At 46.9% G+C, this 17,873-nt stretch overlaps 3 protein-coding genes across 7 annotated transcripts in view; 2 read left to right on the top strand and 1 right to left on the bottom strand.

The window, feature by feature from the left end:
- The window catches only part of LOC139334984 (IQ motif and SEC7 domain-containing protein 1-like), a 126,078-nt gene extending 118,694 nt beyond the window's left edge, over window positions 1-7,384 (top strand). For all 5 annotated transcript variants that reach the window (XM_070968312.1, XM_070968313.1, XM_070968314.1 and 2 more), the window contains 4 exons: window positions 1,148-1,309; window positions 2,283-2,504; window positions 3,193-3,242; window positions 4,320-7,384. In XM_070968312.1, the coding sequence (XP_070824413.1) occupies window positions 1,148-1,309; window positions 2,283-2,504; window positions 3,193-3,242; window positions 4,320-5,555 (1,670 nt within the window). In that variant the 3' untranslated portion in view covers window positions 5,556-7,384. The remainder of the gene's footprint in view (window positions 1-1,147; window positions 1,310-2,282; window positions 2,505-3,192; window positions 3,243-4,319) is intronic.
- A 4,338-nt stretch (window positions 7,385-11,722) lies between these two features.
- LOC139335030 (ER membrane protein complex subunit 3) lies at window positions 11,723-16,327 on the top strand. The gene is made up of 9 exons (XM_070968411.1): window positions 11,723-11,959; window positions 13,052-13,255; window positions 13,370-13,427; window positions 13,927-14,020; window positions 14,400-14,504; window positions 14,765-14,846; window positions 15,111-15,190; window positions 15,366-15,448; window positions 15,546-16,327. Exons 2-9 carry the CDS (start codon window positions 13,101-13,103, stop codon window positions 15,672-15,674), a joined length of 786 nt encoding a protein of 261 aa, XP_070824512.1. The 5' UTR covers window positions 11,723-11,959; window positions 13,052-13,100; the 3' UTR covers window positions 15,675-16,327.
- A 248-nt stretch (window positions 16,328-16,575) lies between these two features.
- Window positions 16,576-17,873, bottom strand: part of usp11 (ubiquitin specific peptidase 11) — a 10,819-nt gene continuing 9,521 nt past the window's right edge. The window contains exon 21 of the mRNA XM_070968410.1: window positions 16,576-17,589. Within this exon, the coding sequence (XP_070824511.1) occupies window positions 17,431-17,589 (159 nt within the window). The 3' untranslated portion in view covers window positions 16,576-17,430. The remainder of the gene's footprint in view (window positions 17,590-17,873) is intronic.

Raw genomic sequence — 17,873 nt, 5'->3', positions numbered from 1 at the left:
CGGGACAGATTGTCCCACATGATTCATCAGCACAATCTTACATGGACGGCTGGTGTGTGTGTGTGTGTGTGTGTGTGTGTGTGTGTGTGTGTGTGTGTGTGTGTGTGTGTGTGTGTGCGCGTGTGTGTGTGTGTGCGCGCATGCATGTATTTCTGTATGTGGGCGGATGGGCACAGTCATCTATCTGTGTGTATCATGTGGGAGGGAGGTAAGAATGTGTGTGTGTGTGTGTGTGTGTGTGTGTGTGTGTGTGTGTGTGTGTGTGTGTGTGTGTGTATGTGTGTGTGTGTGTGTGTGTGTGTGTGTGTGTGTGTGTGTGTGTGCACTCACTGATCCGGGGTCGGGGTCCTCCATGAACACATACTTTAAATTCAATATTTGGGTCATTTTTCTGTACTTGCTGTGCTCTCTCTGAGCTCAGGAAACAGGAAGTGGCGTTTGGATGACGATGAAGCCGATCGGCTGAGATTTCATCGAGCGTGGCGGTATTGATCGGTCCACTTCGGATGGACTTTTCAGAGGGTTGTTACAGGCATTTCTGGTCCCCAGACGATGAATCTCACTGAATTTGGTGACCTCTGACCTTTCCTCCATCACCACTGTGAGGCTGACGTGTGGTTATGAGTGAAACAACAGTCGTGTCTCCATCAACATGGATTCAATTCAGCACTTTGATCAGGAATATAAAAAGAAGCAAAGAAGAGAATAAAAAAATAGAAAATAAAATCAACTATATATAAATGTATATTCTATACTAAGGGGGGGGGCATTAGAAAATCATATTGCTATTGGGAAAAAGATTTAAATTGCAGATGGATTAAAAATACTGTTTTTCACTGTGGCACAGTATATAAAAAATATTATATTAGTATTTCCATCAACCTCAGCTGCACTTTGTTTTTAGTGTGTTAACAAATGTTAACATTACCCAAAAATGTCAGCTTACACTGTCACTGGGAGGATGTTAGCATTAGCATTTAGCTCAAAACAAAGCAGTGCTTAAGTGAGCCGTTAGAATGGCGGGAACTTGTGGTCCTGTTCAGTTTTCCCTCCTGTAAAACTCAAGGTTCCCTTTTATATCTGTGTGTGTGTGTGTGTGTGTGTGTGTGTGTGTGTGTGTGTGTGTGTGTGTGTGTGTCTCGCTCAGACTACCCTCACGGCATCAGACTGACGTCGGCGAATCCTGGAGGAGAGAGGAAGGTGCTGATCGTCTTCACGGCTCCGAGCCAGCAGGACCGAGCGCGCTTCACCTCCGACCTCCGAGAGAGCATCGCTGAGGTGCAGGACATGGAGAAGTACAGGGTGGAGTGTAAGTGTTCCTGCAACAGTACTGCTCGTAATGCAGGAGTAGTAGTAGTAGTTGTAGTACCCATCATAGTATCAGCAGCTGATAGCAGTGGTTGGACGTGGGTCCAGTAGTTCTCGGGGCAGAAGCTGCTGTGGTAGCATCACTACAAGCTCCAACATTACTTCATTAATAAACTTGGCAGTAACAGGAAACTTAAAGTAGTAGTATTTAATTTGTAGTATTGTAGCGTTAGTAGATTTGTAGAAGCAGTAGTCCTTGCAGTAGTATCAGTAATAGTAATGGCAGATGTAGTGGTACCACTAGTTACTGCAGTAATAGTATGACTGGTAGCATTAGCATTAGCATTAGCATTAGCAGTAGTGATAACAATGATATTCATAACAGAAGCAGTAGTAGCAGTACTTGTACTTGTACCAGAAATGCTTCGGTCAATCAGTGATTATTTTCACTTAATTTCCCTTTATGTTTTTCACAGTTGCTCTTAATGTTTAATGACACTGGCCACTTCCTGCCTGTGTTTCAAATTAAAAGCCTAGGAAGATGCTAGATGGAAATATTCAAGTATGGTATAAGTACATCAACTTTGTACTGAAGTACGGTACTTGAGGAAATGTGCTTAGTTACATTCCTCCACTGAGTAGTAGTACTAGCAGCAGCAGTAACAGTAGTTCTAGTGACATCAGCAGTCATAATAATAGTTGTAGTAGTAGTAATACTCGCATCAATAGTATTTGTAGGTAACATACAAGTAACATTGTAGCAGTCAAAGTATTATTAGCAGCAGTAGTAATCATAACAGATGTAGTAGTGGTAGGTGTACATGGAAGATCAGGGCCAGTAGAAGTAGTACTTACAGGAGTATTAGTTGTAACAATGTGCACCAGCAGTTTCTGTAGCAGTAGTAGTAGTAGTAGTAGTAGTAGTTTTCATAGTACTGACAGACGTTTCGGGGTTTACCTTCTCTTCCCTCCAGCTGAACTCGAGAAGCAGAAAGGTGTGATGCGTCCTGGCGTGTTGACAGGGGGCGGACCGGGAGGAGGGGCCACGCCGGGGTCCAACACCGCCGCCGGCCCCGTAAAGAGCGAGGTGGTGAACGGCACTCTGGGTAGGCCGAGCCTCGATGACACGTATGCCTCGGTGGATGGACTCAAACGCACGGCGCTCAGCTCCTCCCTCAGAGACCTCTCTGAAACAGGTGAGCAGAGTGCACCGATCATTCATGACAGGTATTATAGTACAAGTACACACCCTGACACGTGAGCGCTGTACTGCATGTTTTCCCCTGTAGAGCACGTTTGTTGGGAGCCTCTGAGACGTGACTGAAACTCTGAAAATGGGATATTTTACTGTTTCTGCTGTAACGCTGCAGATTTCTGACTCAGAGCAAACCTACATCTGTGCTCTTATGCAACCGATGAAATAGTGATGAAATCTGAAATGGTAATAAATACAACAAGACGGAAGTCTGACGTGCCGTGATGCTCTGTCGCCTCCTACTGGACGACAGCAGTAAATACAAGATGAAATATAAATGATTTCACTGCTGAAGCTGCACTTTATGGATCACTGCGGCTGATTTCTGATGCTGATCACTAACGTCCCGTCAATACTATCATGTTTATGAATCAACATCAGGGTCAGACTCACGCTGTGTCACAGGAAATCACAAATAAAAGTCCTAAATTCAAAATGCTACTTAAATGGCAGTATGTATGTATTGAAGTACAGTACTTCAGTAAATGTACTTAAATTCCACAACTGAAAGTCTTTAAATAGCTCATGATTTTAGGAAATATGCGTCTCATGTCTGCAGCATCTCTCGTCTGGTGGGTTTTACATGTCAGAACAGATTTTAACGCTGCCTCATTCTGATTGGGTGACAGGGAAGCGAGGTCGTAGGAACAGTGTGGGGTCATTGGACAGTACCATCGAAGTAAGTTTGGTGGGGGCGGGGAAAGCATGCGTGATGTGACCTCCCAGCATGCCTCTGCAGCTCATCGCGGACGTATTTCTGCCTGCATGTTTGTGTGGTTCATGAGAGCTGAGTGTGTGGGACATCCTCGTCTTTGTGTCCTGTGACGTGTCCTCGGTATTCAGGCTGAAACATGCGACTGTTCAGGGAGTTTATTCCAGCTTTGGATGTCCCAGACAGTCCAGAAATAGCTTGATAGTAGACACACAGCAACAGACACACCTGACGTGATCAAAGCAGGTATGTTGCAGGTGTGCCGAGTGTGTCCACCAGGACGCTGTCCTTTGTCTGTGTCTGCTTCACTCATTCTTCTCATTTCCTGCATGTCTGTCCTGTAATCTGCTTGTTTAACTCAGTGAAGACATGAAGTTTCAGGTGTCGAGCAGCCGTTGATTCCAGACTCAAGATGCGAGTTTACTTCCAAAAAGCTTCCTGTTAACGAGCAAAATAAAAATTTAAGGCTTAAAACGCGAACGTTCTGCGGCCATGACAACAGCTCTGCGATGATTCAACGATGTTTTTCAGCAAGCTGCTAAAACAGTGACGAGGCTAACGTGCAGACATGCTAACATTTGCTAATTAGCAGATAAGTACAGCTGAGGCTGATGGGAATTGAAAATCTGACCTGACGATGGTACTAGATGAGGGGACACCAAAGTTGTTGCAGTTCGTCCTGAGAAGAACACGAATGTCTGAAGCACATTTCAAAGCCCTCCATCCAATCACTGCAGACATCTTGGCCAAAGAAGAACAGTGAAGTCTGAGATCAGAGCCAACGGTTTAGTGAACGCACCAACAAGTTTTCGAGTTTTCGAGCCATCCCTGATCTTCAACACATCACCATCCTGTGATGAAAACATGGCTTTGACCATAAAAATGAACACGCTGAAACGAGGTGAAATCAGCGGCTGCAAACCTAAAACCTGTAAAACCTCTGATCTGCTATTTTAAAATAAATCGTGGTCTGCTTCTGAACTTCATTCTCTCTCCACCCTCTCGTGTCAAACTCTTCCTCCTCCCTCCTCCTCCTCCTCTCAGGGTTCCATTATTAGCAGCCCTCGGCCTCATCAGCAGCGCCCCCTGCCTGCTGGAGGTCTGTCCTACAGCCCCATGATGGTCCCTTCGTCTCCAGCAGCCTACCGGCCACACCGCCCTACTCAGAGCCCCGGTACAGGGGTGGGGGGTGGGCCGGGGCTCTGTCACAATCAGGGGGGGTCCACCACCTCCCCACTCGTGAGCGGGGGAGGGGTTGGGGGCGGAGGAGGGATGGCGGGTGGGGGAGGCCCGACTGGCGGCGGCCTGCTGGGGAATTTCTTCGGCAGCCGCAGAGGCAAAGTTCCTGGTCCCCTGACGATGACATCGCCGACTCCGCAGGGTCCACCGAGTCCCCTGATGATATCGTCACCCCCCCACTACCCCGCCCCCGCGCCTCCCATCCCCCACCCATCCTCCCCTTCCCCATGCCCCTCCCCATCGCCCAACCTCGGCCAGTCGGACTCGGGAGGGGTTGGAGGGGTAGGAGGTACGGGAGGGGGGCCGTCCAAGCTGCAGGCTTTGCACGCCCAGTACTGCCACGGCAACAGTGGAGGAGGAGGAGCCAGTGTCACTGGGCACCAGCAGCAACAGACGCCGCCCCCGCCCTACCACCACCACCACCGCTACCACGTGCAGAGCGTCCCACAGCACCACGCCCTCACGCACAGGTTCTCTGCGCCTCGGCGGCAGGGCCCGCCCGGCTGCGCTCCCTCTCATACCCAGCAGCATCAGAGGGTGCAGCAGGGCCCCGCCCAGCACGCGCGCTACAACATGGGCTTCATCACGCCCCCGCCGCTGTCCCCTCACTCCCCCGTCACCCCCACTACCCCACACGGACTCTACCACTCGCACCCTGCGGCGGCACGGCCGGGTGGAGGCGGCAAGCTCCCATTGACCATCTCGCACTCGCAGCCCCACCCCCACGCTCACACACACTCTCACAACCACGCCGTGCACACACACTCCCCCCTCAGCCCCTCCCCCTCCGCCTCCCCCTCCACCCACTTCATTTTCGCCACCCCGCCACCTCAGACACCCTCAGCGCGCCTCGTCAGCCAGACGCCCCCACAGCCCTACGGACCCCAGTACCCGCCCATCAGCTCTATCCCGCCTCCCCCTCCGCACTCCCCCTTACCTCCCCCTTCGGCCGGCCCGCTCTCCCTCCACCCAGGGGCGGGAGGAGGCCAAGGGGGAGGCCCCAAATCGAAACCTGTCAGCCGGATCAGCACGGTCGTGTGAGGAGGCAGAAGCCAAGGGCGGTGGTCCGCCACCCCACAGCAAGCCAACGGGGGATGGTTGTAAGAGGGAGCAGGAGGGGGAGGAGGAGAGGAGGAGGAGGAGGAGGAGGAGGACAAGTGCAGGTGTATCGAAACGGCCGCCTAGTGAGGAGGAGAGCACTGAGGGCAGGGAAGAGGAAATTACTCAGTCTGTGTTATTTTCACATCCACTTCCCCCACAAGTAGAGCGACTCTCACATCCTGGACGACGCCCGCTGGGAGACCTGCACATGGAGAACACAACCCCCCACTGATGAAAACCTCCCACTGTGTCCTCCCGCCTTGATCAAAGTCTCCTCCTCTTCCCTCCACGGTGCCCTTCAGAGGTGGCCTGGGACTCCAGAGGACACGTGTCCATTGACAGAGGACGTCTTTGTGTCATATCGTGAGTGAGATTCGTGAGTGGCTTTAGTGGACAAATGGTTCCGGGACCAGACGTGAAGGGAACAGTGCCTGTTACGTGCGGTGTTGTCTGATTGGACAGAGAACGCGATGAGTCCTTTGACTGTATTCCAAAAATCACACTCGTCTTGCACCGCTTTGTTTTCTGCACAAAAACTCGTACCATTGTTTTGGTTGTTGACATATTACAAGCCATGAGGTGTTGCTGAGAAGCAGAAGTGGTTCGCATTAATATGGTGCAGTTTGTGTCTTAGACAGGCGTGCATGACCTGTGCAATAGATAATGAGTGTCAGCGTGTCTATGGTGAAAATCCTATATGCAGGGGGAGGGATTTGTTGTAATTTAAAGCCCCAATCCAGCATTTATTTGACCATAAAAAGTGCATTAGTGAAGGTTACTGAAGACTTTCCACATGGACAATAAACTTTCAATAAGCCATCATAAATACAGAAACTACAGGTGTCTTTTTACCTTTAGTGTTTTGCAAAAATGACTAAAAGCCTTTAGTGTTTGTGGATTACAGGGTTTCATCAGGAGGCGCGACGTCGTGGTTTTGGATTGGGACTTTAAAATGGGGGTGGTTTATGCTCGATGTTGTAATTTTCCCAGTAATTTATTCTTGTGAAAGGAGTTTTATTTGATCCTCAGCAAGTTTCCCCTTGATATTTAAAGATAGAAGCCAGAGTTTCTAGAAATGATGATAAATGTCAGCTGTGTTTCATGCTCCATGTTGTGTGTGACCTCTGTGTTGCCAGAGAGGGAGATTATGCTGAAAGGTGCCAAACAGGGTGCAGTCCGGCCTGTCTGCCTTTGATGAAGCCGGGAGCAGCAGTACCTGAACAGAAAGAGTTAACGTCAGGTCATGTTAAACGAGACCTTCTTATAATGTAACTCTGCACATTTCTCAACAGGTGTAGAACTGGAAATGTTACCTGAACTGGGCGGGAAATCAAAAATAAAAAGGATGTATTCACATCCGAACAAAGACTCCATCACCACCGTGTGAGGCTGTTCAGCTGACGGATGTCTGCAGCCGACGCCTCTGCCCATAGACCTCCATTCAGAGAAAGTTAGAAAACTACAAATAAAAGGAGACCCAGCAGGAAAGAGAGGAGCAGATAGCAGAAGTGCACATGGAGTCAGATGACGCACATGAACAGCATTTATGGATTTGGAATAAGGTCAAATCTCCGAAACCAAAATGAAGAGAAAACCAAATGTTTCCCATTGACGTCAGGACTGATTGCTGCCTTTATTATTTCTTGTCAGTTGTTGAAAGCTCAACAATCAGTTTCTCATTATTTTTAAGATAATAAATTATGTTTTTGTGCTGCTTACATTCATTATTTTGAGACTGTTAAAGCTAATGGTTTGATATCTCAGCCTCACACTGTCATTGTCTTCAGAAACGACGTGTTGGCTTAACAGTCCACTGACGTCACGTTTAGGCCTGTTTTGAGTCCATGCTTAAACTATGTAGAACTTCTAATTGAAAAAGGCTGATTATTAGAGATAATGAGAAATGATAATCACAAAACTATGCTGAATCTCTTCAAACAAAGCTACATGAAGTCGTTATCAGCAGCTGCAGACTGACGTCAACCAGCGTTCGGCTGATGAAACAAGATGGTTGATTTCCCGCCCAGTCCAAACTGTGATTTTCTCTCAGTGGGATATGAGATTTCAACACTTCCGATGACCTTAAAGGTGAACAAAGTTTGATCCCACTTTCATTACTTCTATTGCAAAATGGAGACTAAGGTGCCTTCAGACGGAGGGATGATCCAATGTGAAATGATGGTGAATGACCAGCTTGGAATATGAAGACAATTCATCATCTGCACCAGTAATATATTGATTGATTGTATCCATTCACAATAACAGATGAAGCCATTTACTCCATTTTTAAAGTCTGGCTGAAGGACTGAGGCCTTCGTCTCCCTTGCCATCCATCAAAGACACAAAGGAACCTGAAAACTGGACCTACTTTCATCCTGAAGGACTGCTGGAGTCCATCACATCACGCAGCGAAATATTCTTGAACGAACACATTATTTTTGCACTTTGAGTTAAACCTACCATTCGAGTGTTAACGTGTTTTTTCTCTTTCTCTCCACTCGATCGAGATCAGAGGATGTCAGGGCAGGAAGCCCATGGTGGCTGGTAGAAAGTTCCTCCACCGCTGAACTGTTGCCAGCCACGCGTCCTTTTTGACTTGAAATAAACCTCTCAGTGCTGGTTGCTTTCCCGTCGAAGCGGCTGGTTTAGTCAGCCTCGTAGAAACATTCACCACTGGTGGATGATGGGAAATTCTTTTCATGTTCTGAATGCAAACATTACTGACACATTTTCAGTTTCCTTGTGATTACGTGAATGCGCCGACTGTAGATATTAACTGTACAGTGTGTTCTGTTTTCAATGGGGCCAACAGCGTTGATCTGTAACTAAGGTTCAGAATTGCTTGAATTAACAAAATGTATGCTCTAAAAACCAAAAGTTCTTCAGGCTATTTGAGCAACTCCGGGTTCCTCAGTAGAAAAACAAAACAATAAATATCCCTTAAATGTTTTTTGTATAAGCCTTTTGTGTTGGAGGTTTGTGGAAACGCCATCATGGATTGTAATCGGTTGACGGAGTTCCTCAGGGAACCATCTTGGGTCCCCTGTTGTTTTCAATCTGAAGAACCCCTTTGACTTTTTAGAGTGTGCTACTGATATTATTATCAATATTGTTGTGTGACAAGCTTCTACTAACCTAACGTACTCCTTGGGCTGTTTTGTATTTTTAGCATTTTTAATTTTATGTGCTTTCGAGTTTGAGATGATTTTTTTTTCTTTTGAGCATCTTATGGAAATACTAAAACCTTTTTCATTTTTAATGTTTACAACAAACCAAGAATTTTCTGTGACTAACATACAATATGTTCTAATCTTTTTAATACAGACTGTGATGATTACTTTCATTCATCCCTGCATGCTTGCGCAAACACACACCTGTGAATCATCAAACAGCCTCTCGCCAACCTTTTAATGGAAACACTTGTGCTACTAAACAACCTTTAAAAACCACACAAACAAACTATACATGCTGAGCTGCTAGCAATCCTGGACCGTCGGGTCCCCATCGTGCATCTACAGTCACCGACAGAAACACTTTGCTCCTTTGCAGGAGCCGCACAGTGAGTCCAGGTCTAATCCAGACGAAAACACCTGGCAAAATAACAAAGTTCTCGAGGAGCACTGGATCAAACCTACCTCGTAAGGGATTACAAAACATTTCACGCCGTTCCGCTGCGTGCCCAAGTTCAATCAAGCGCATCCTCACTGAATTTCCCATTTTAAAGCTCCATGCCCGAGCTTCTGCATGCTGTGAACCACAGATCGTATCTACTTTACATTACTGCCAAACCTTTTTCAAATCATGCCTCAGTTTTTAAATTGGTTTCATTCCTCCAGGCAGACTTCGGTTTCAGTGTCACTCTTTGCAGACAGATAATGGAACGCTGTCAGCATTCGTTCAGGGTCCAGGCACCGTGTCACGGTGTTCAGCTGCAGGAGGATGTCTGAGGCTGAACACGTATTCAGCCACGGTCTCGTCCTCATGGTGAATCATTCTGACTTCGGTTCTGAGTTGCATTGTGTGCTTTGACCCCAGTTTACTCACTCTGAGGTCAATCTTACCATTATTTGTGGCAGTGTTTTCAACAAAAATAACTGGGCTGTTTTGAAATTTGACACTCAGTTGCAGAACAACAGTGGACAACTGTGAAAATGCACCAAAAACCCATGTTTGCTCATTCTTTTAATACTGGGTATCTCGGTTTGCTGACCACAAAGCTCATCAGTGCCATACTTGAAACAACCAACAGTAGATTCTCAAATGAGAGGCAAATTTCCTTGATGGATTATCTTACCTGCTACTGAATGCGAGTCTCTGTGAGTAGATTTTCATTGAAATAAAGTCAATGGCTGCCTGGATGGTAGGAAATCAGTGTAAATTTATGGCATGGTTTGCAGAAGTAATGTACTGTAAATGCAGTTTAATATCATGCAAAAACCCAGGTATGGTCCTTAAATGCTCTATTTAAATATGTTTTTTCTGCCCGGGTCTGCTCTCCACTATCGGTTTGCATGTGGTATTTATTACAGTATCTGCACTGAATGAAACTGTATTATAAACATGAATGTACATAACCATCGTTATATGAAAAATAATGCGAGTACTCACTTTGCTCCGCAGTGGGCAGTTTGTCTCCGGCTGAGTTTACTCCAGGAACAGAAGATCTGCTTTTTCACGCCAACAGAAACAGATCTGGTCTGACTGCTGCAGGCAAAACAGGGAACATTTTAAAAAGTTAAAGCACCTCAGATCCAGTTCAGATAAAGTTGAAAGTGCTGGATTCTTCTGTTCCGGTGTGAAGGCAGTCTGTGTTGTGTGTATCTATACAAGGGCGATGGACCGGGGGTCTGAGTTGTACGTAACAACACAATGGACCGCTTTATGGAAAAAATATTTCTTGTTTATAATGTAGAGCAAAGAGAGACTGCAATAGTCCTTGTAAAATTGTACGAGTACAGTGTCAAATATGTGTCAACAGAGACGACATTATTTTAAAAATTATGTATGGAAATTTTAGCTGTGTATATAAATATATATTACTTGTACTTTGTTTTTGAAATTGCAGAGATATGGAAAAAGTGGAAATATTTATTGCTCTAAAGATATAAAAAAAATCTGTTCATGTTGATGGAAAGACGTGTCCTGTTTTGTTTGAGTGGCACGCACGCGCGCACGCACACATGCACACGCGCACACACACACACACACACACAGCAGTTTGACCTGATGACTTCAGGTGTTCTGTTTATGCTTCAGATGCAGCATTGTGAAATTAGAAGTTTACCAAAAATCACAAGTTTCAAGGGAAGTTAGGATATGGTTAGCCTAGCTTAGCATAAAGAAGCAGGTGGAAACAGATGGCTGGGTCTGTCAAAAATTCAAAAATACACTTAAGAGCACTTCTTCAACACAGAAGAAGAGTCACCTGCTGGAAATATCTCTCAAAGAAAAAGAGTTTATCCTTCAGTCTCTGCACACCACGTACCAAACCTGGCAACCTCACTGCGCTGACAAGATTTCAGAAAACCGCACACGCACACACTATTGTTCAGTAACAGTTCAAGCACAAAACTTCAAACCACAAATTGTTGTTTGTTTGTTTTACAGGTCTATTTGTGTACATTTTCTATTTGTGTCTGTGCTGAAGTGTTACATACACTGCATGTAGTGTCTCACGAATGCTTCTGCTTCCAGTTTCCTGAGCAGTTTTATCAGATTCCAATGCTGCAAATGTTCAGAGAAGCTTCAACATGCTCTATAAACTCGACACGTGCAGCAGGGTCTTCGTGCAGAGGGGAGCTGTGTGCACATCCTGTCTTGCATCAAGGGGCAGATGCAGGCTAAAAGATTCAGTGGAGGAAAAAATGCAGAGTATCTGCTCACTGGATTATCAGTAGATCCCCCTGAACACAAACAACGTCAGGCAGAAGAGAAATCCCCCCACATGAGACCAGCAGGTGTCACTGCATCACACCTGAAGTCACCCACACTCCAACTAAGCACCTTTAATTTGAAAGGTGAGATTTGATAACGGCTGGTATGATATGATGTTTTTATTCTAACGTTACTTTTTATTCCACCACTTTCTGCACTGCTGTCCCTCATTTGTGTGTGTGTGTGTGTGTGTGTGTGTGTGTGTGTGTGTCTGTCTGTCTGTCTGTCTGTCTGTCTGTGTCTTTTTTTACTTATTCGTTGACGATAACGCCTTAGGGAATATACGTTTTATTTTGTAGTATTTTCTGTGTCTTCTGTCACGTGTTTCCGCTTGGACAGGAAGTGCTTCATCTCTTATACTCTGCGGGACGTGTGTGTCGTGTTGCTGATTCTCAAAGTTCATAAATGTGGTAAGATACGTGACATTTTTAACCATATAACTGTGAATAATCTGACAAATCTGCAGCTCGTTGACGTCTGTAAAACAAACTGGACTGTCGTTGAAAGAAACGGTTCGTAGAAACAGCAATTTAAAGACCAAAGAGGAACTAGCTTAACTAGCCCAGTTAGCCGGCTAGCGTCTTTAGCCAACTTTCTATTCAGGGAAACGGGCTAATGCTAACGTTAGCTAGCTGTTGTTAAATGAAGCTTGGCCAGATGTTAGTAGCGGTTAGCTTAGCTACAGTTGGTTCTTGAACAAACGGTTGCAGCTTCATCTGTGCCTGGTTGTCGTGCGTTGGCTAGCCGCTCTTCGGGCCCTCCGCGACCGCTAACAGGTCGGTTCATTATCAGAAGTTAATGTGTCACTGAGGCTGGACCGTGTCAACAGTGTGCAGATCATATCAATATGGAGCGTCGCGCTGTGTAGTGTTGTCCGTCTTTGTTGTCCTGGTGTTTGGACATCTCAACCTGATCAATTAAACCAGGTGCGTTCGCCTGCTCCTGATTGGCTGCGGCTCATTGGACCTGTATTTTGGTTCTTCCTCGTTTGTCACCTGGCTGCTGAGACACTGCAGGTGTCTTTGGGATGTCATGTCATACATGTCTCCTAAAGATAAATACAAGGTGACCTTTGAAACATCCAGAAGGTCCTTGAACAGCACTCGCTCCTCTTCTGAAGGTATTTCCAGAGTCCGTGAAGACTCCTCTGACCATCTGGACCATCGTCATCTTCTTCCTCATTTTAAGTTTCAGAATCTATGAATCAGTGTTATTTTCCGAGCTTTGACTGTTTGACGCACGCTGAAAGGTCCATTCTGAGTGTTTGAACTGGAGACTTCAGTCACGTGAACTGACTCCTGAACCAGGATCGGTTTCCAAACTACCTGCGAAAATCCGATCAGCTCAGAGAAACTTTCCTCTTTCAGCAGACGAGAGTGAAAACGGTCTCATAGCTCCAAACTCTGCACGTTCATCATTCTGCGCAGTGAAGCTCAAACATCCGACAGCAGAAGACGTTTTTCGGCGCTTCGCTGTGGACTAAAGCTGTCCTCCTCCCTCAGATCGTCGCCTGTCTGTGCTTCTGTCTGTCGGCTGGTTGAACAGAGAGCGATGGCCGGTCCAGAGCTCCTGCTGGACTCCAGCATTCGCTTGTGGGTGGTCCTGCCCATCGTCTTCATCACCTTCTTCGTCGGGATCATCCGTCATTACGTCACCCAGCTGCTCCACAGTGACAAGAAGGTGGACCTGGAGCAGGTGTCGGACAGGTGAGACAAGTTTGGCTCTCCTCTGTTTGTGTTTCGTGTCTGAACACAGTCTGCGGTTCTGATTGGCCGGCTGCTTGGCCGCTAATCTGACGTTTCGTCGGTGTTTCTGTTCAGCCAGGTGCTCCTGCGCAGCCGCATCCTCAGAGAGAACGGAAAATACATTCCCCGACAGGTGAGCTCACGCTCTCAGAGATCGACAGCACGTGGCGACGGACGCGAGGCTGACGGAGAACCTGACGTCAGATCAGCTGCGTGTCCGCTGCTCATGCTGTCCTTCTCAGTCCATCATCACACATCACACTTTTACCCATATTATCAGCTGTGTTTGTATGAACTGTGTTTGTTGTGCACATAGACCCAGTTTTTCTCAAGCGAAATCGTATTTTCTCAAGTACAATACAACACGTCATGTCAGTAGTTTTACTTACAGTATGAGACGACGAGCAGCAGCACTTCTCTATGGCAGGAGGATTCTTTTAATAAAGAGTTGTTTTTCTATTCTGAATCTTGTAAACTTTTCTATTTTTATTAAACGACTAAATTTCCCCGGTGTGGGATAAACAAAGTCTTATCTTATCTTATCTTATCTTATCTTATCTTTTTCAGTCTGATCAGAACCTGAGCTGAACAGCTCTGAGCTGCTGTGTGTAAACACGTTTTCTCTGTTTCAGTCTTTTGCGATGAGGAAACATTACTTCAACGACGCAGAGACCGGCTTCTTCAAGAAGGTCAAGAGGAAGGTCGTCCCCAAGAACCCCATGACAGGTGTGTGTGTGTGTGTGTGTGTGTGTGTGTGTGTGTGTGTGTGTGTGTGTGTGTGTGTCTGTCTGTCTGTCTGTCTGTCTGTCTGTCTGTCTGTCTGTCTGTCTGTGTCTGTGTGTGTGTGTGTGTGTGTGTGTGTGTGTGTGTATCGCTGCCTCACTGTTTGTTGCTAGTTATTATTCTGGTATGTGTGCATTTCAGAGGTTATATCCATGGTGTGTGTGTGTGTGTGTGTGTGTGTGTGTGTGTGTGTGTGTGTGTGTGTGTGTGTGTGTGTGTGTGTGTGTGTGTGTGTGTGTGTGTGTGTGTGTGTGTGTGTGTGTGTGTGTGTGTGTGTGTGTGTGTGTGTGTGTGTGTGTGTGTGTGTGTGTGTGTGTTGCAGACACCAGCATGTTGACGGACATGATGAAGGGAAACCTGACCAACGTCCTGCCCATGATTGTGATTGGTGGATGGATCAACTGGGCTTTCTCTGGATTCGTCATCAGTGAGTCAGAGTAAAAGATAGTCCTGTGTGTGTGTGTGTGTGTGTGTGTGTACTGCTTACAGTCGTCGTTTTGTTCAGTAAAGTCTGGATTATAGAGAGTCATTAAGAGAGACTGAGGTTCATTCAGAGTTTTACAGATTGTCAGGAGTGTAAAGAATCTCCTGATGTCGCTGTGCTCCGCTCCGCTCACATGAAGCCGTTTTTCATCCGTCGCCTGCTTGTTGACGCTTGCTGAATGTGTGTTTGTTGTCGTCGTGCAGCTAAGGTGCCGTTTCCTCTGACCCTGAGGTTCAAACCCATGTTACAGCGAGGGATAGACCTGCTGTCACTGGACGCCTCCTGGTATGAATCAGCGCAACACTTCACCAGACAGTGAATGCACCACAACACTTAATCAGACAGTGAACGCAGCACTTGACCAGACAGTGAACGCAGCACTTCTCCAGTCTTTCCCTGTGTATTTCTCTGTTGTGTTTCATTCATACTGTGTGTGTGTGTGTGTGTGTGTGTGTGTGTGTGTGTGTGTGTGTGTGTGTGTGTGTGTGTGTGTGTGTGTGTGTGTGTGTGTGTGTGTGTGTGTGTGTGTGTGTGTGTGTGTGTGTGCAGGGTGAGTTCGGCGTCCTGGTACTTCCTGAATGTGTTTGGTCTGAGGAGCATGTACAGCCTCATCCTGGGACAGGACAACGGTGAGTCTTTGTCCCTCTTTGGGATCTCTTCAGTTCCAGTCGTTGATCACTGATCGGAGATTTGATCATAGTTTTTTGTGCATGGACAAACGTCTCTGATCCTCTGCTGCTACACGGAGACAAAAACTCTTTTCTCTTTCCATCAACTCTGATCTAAACCTGCGTTCACTCACAGCTGCTGACCAATCACGGATCATGCAGGACCAGATGACGGGTGCTGCCATGGCAATGCCCCCCGACCCCAACAAGGCCTTTAAGGTGAGACACCGTGTCCTCGGGGACATCGTGGTGGGACTCCTTCAATGTTGAGGTTGTTTTCCTCACCGTTAGGCTCACCGTGTGTTTGTCTCCGCAGAGCGAGTGGGAGGCGCTGGAGATCGTGGAACACAAGTGGGCGCTGGAGAACGTGGAGGAGGAGCTGATGTCCAAAGACCTCAACTTTGGAAACTTCTTCAGCCAAGACCTCAAGTCCACCATGTTCTAGGACGAGGAGGACCTGCGAGCTCTGGAGCGTCCAGGAACGTTTGTGGAACTCTGAACGTCTGAGGAAGCGAGAACGTTCAGAAGCTTCTGGATCACAGAACACACCAACGCTCTGACGTCAGACGCTTCGCCCACTTCCTGTCTTTTTCGAGACACCAAATTCTGAAGTACTGCCTTCAGAAATGTACAGTGCAGTACTTCTTACTGAGAATACTACAGTGCAGTACTTCAGTGTTTTCTCGTGATGAACTCAAAGCTAGCAGATCTTCAAACGGTTTCTTCTCCCAGAGCTTTCTGACCCGCCGTGTCGTCAGTGATCGCTCAGATATTTGGAGTCTTTGTGTGTTCAGTGTTCCAGAGGACACAACCCTGACAAGAGAAGACGAGTTCTAGAAAAGTTCCTGAACGTTCCAGAGCGGCGGCGTGTTTCACAAACCAGCAGATTCTGCACCAGACGAGTCCTCTCAGGAAGACGTTTCCCCGGCGCCACGCGGCGTTTGAAGACGACCGGGACGATTCAGGAGGACAGAACTGTGGGAGGAGCTTTTTAAATGACAGCAGGCGTTCGTGTTTTCACCTGCAGGACGGACACTTTTCTAACGGCGTCCAGCTGAGGCCGCAGGAAGTGAGGTCAATAAAGGTGCCATCACAGCTAACTGGAGTTCTGTCGTCTGTCGGGTTTTCAGTTTCTCACTCGGGTTTGTCGTCCATGAAAGCCGCTCAGGTGACCACAGCCCTGCATGCCGGGACACCGTGGACGTCTCATGATGGGACGACCTGTGGGACGAGCGTCCTGCAGTCGTCCTCATCTGGACAAACTGCCGCGAGTCTGTTTGACTAAAACACTTCAGTCACGGACGAAAACACTTTCATTTCAAAGCAGCCAAAACGTAAAAACTGTCTCGTGATAATAATCATCTTTTATTCATATCAAAAGCTCGAAAGTACAATAAAATATTTTCATCTGATATTTGACAGGGAAGATCAAAGAAAGAAATCGGCCCCGCCTCCCTCCCTCCGGCCCCGCCCAGGAGCGACAGTCATACATCAAGATACAAAAATACTCTCCAGTGAGGCGAAACGTCTCGTCCGCTCACAAACTGCTTCCTGCCGCTCGGCCCGTTTAGCCTGAATACAAAGTTCATCTATAAATATGAAAAATAAGCATCTCAATGTCCTGCACCAGTCGATCCGAATCACTCAGGAAAAACAGAAGAAGAAGAAAAACTGACGTGAAATTAATCCGTTAAAAAAATAAATACCAGCAAAAAACAACCAAAATATACACAGAGGCTCATTCTCACCCGGCAGCTTTGTTCACTATTAAATTACCTGCTACAGACATCCTCTGATTACCCACAATCCCCCACTCCTCGCTCCGTTTCACGCATTTCTGCTGAATGCCGTCGAGCGGAAACCATCGCAGCGAATCTTTTAACAGGATTCATTTCATTTTCAAACTGCGTCAGTGTTTTAAAAACTGGATTTCAGAATCGAATTCACCCGAAGTCTTTGAATCTTCTCTAAGCGCGTTTCACCTAAAACTCAGCAGACGAGCGCCGAGCGGCAGCACGCGCATTGCTGCTGGGGGAGGGGGGAGAAACCGGAGACGTTCAAGTGTCGTTGGAAAAAAGAAAACTGGAAAATTTAAAAAAACAAAAAGACAAAGAGGAGAAAAGGCCCGTTCCTCTGGCGAAGAACCCAAACACAAATAAATTACCATCAAGTAGAATTAAAACCAAATCTCTGGGGTTCATTTAGTCCGTTTCCATGGTGACGTAGGAGGCGGTGCCCAGTTCCGCATCGTCATCTTTGCAGGAAGTGATGTCGTTGGCGGCGCTCGTGCTGGGGGCGGGCAGGGTGGGTTTTCGGATCTTGTCTTGTCGATGGTAGAACAAGACGTAGGCGGCGTTGGTCTGAGGGACGGAAGACAAGACGGCAGAGAGTCAGTGAGGACAGGACAAGCAGAATTAGGACACTTTCACGTAGATCGACTCGGTCCAGCCTGGTCCAGATCGGTCCAGCCCCTCTTCACTGGATCAGTGAGTTTACACTGACATCAGGATTTTTACTGGTCGCCTTTAAACCGCCTCCCACAAGCCAAACATGTCATGCTTCAACACGTCCTCTCTGTCGTTAATCACAGAGCAGGTGAGCGTTTCAGGTTCGACCTCTAAGACCGCCATCAGGATGCTAACGG

Source organism: Chaetodon trifascialis, chromosome 8, assembly GCF_039877785.1.
Source record: "Chaetodon trifascialis isolate fChaTrf1 chromosome 8, fChaTrf1.hap1, whole genome shotgun sequence".
Taxonomy (NCBI): domain Eukaryota; kingdom Metazoa; phylum Chordata; class Actinopteri; order Chaetodontiformes; family Chaetodontidae; genus Chaetodon; species Chaetodon trifascialis.
The sequence above is the reverse complement of the archived record's forward strand: the minus strand, read 5'-3'. Positions and strand labels throughout refer to the sequence as shown.

Bases quoted from the DNA above. Each gene is read 5' to 3' on its own strand.
- LOC139335030 (XM_070968411.1), top strand. From the start codon at position 13,101: ATGGCCGGTCCAGAGCTCCTGCTGGACTCCAGCATTCGCTTGTGGGTG. The intron at 13,428-13,926 runs GTGAGCTCACGC...TCTCTGTTTCAG, and splicing joins GAAAATACATTCCCCGACAG to TCTTTTGCGATGAGGAAACA. The intron at 14,505-14,764 runs GTGAGTCAGAGT...GTCGTCGTGCAG, and splicing joins TTTCTCTGGATTCGTCATCA to CTAAGGTGCCGTTTCCTCTG.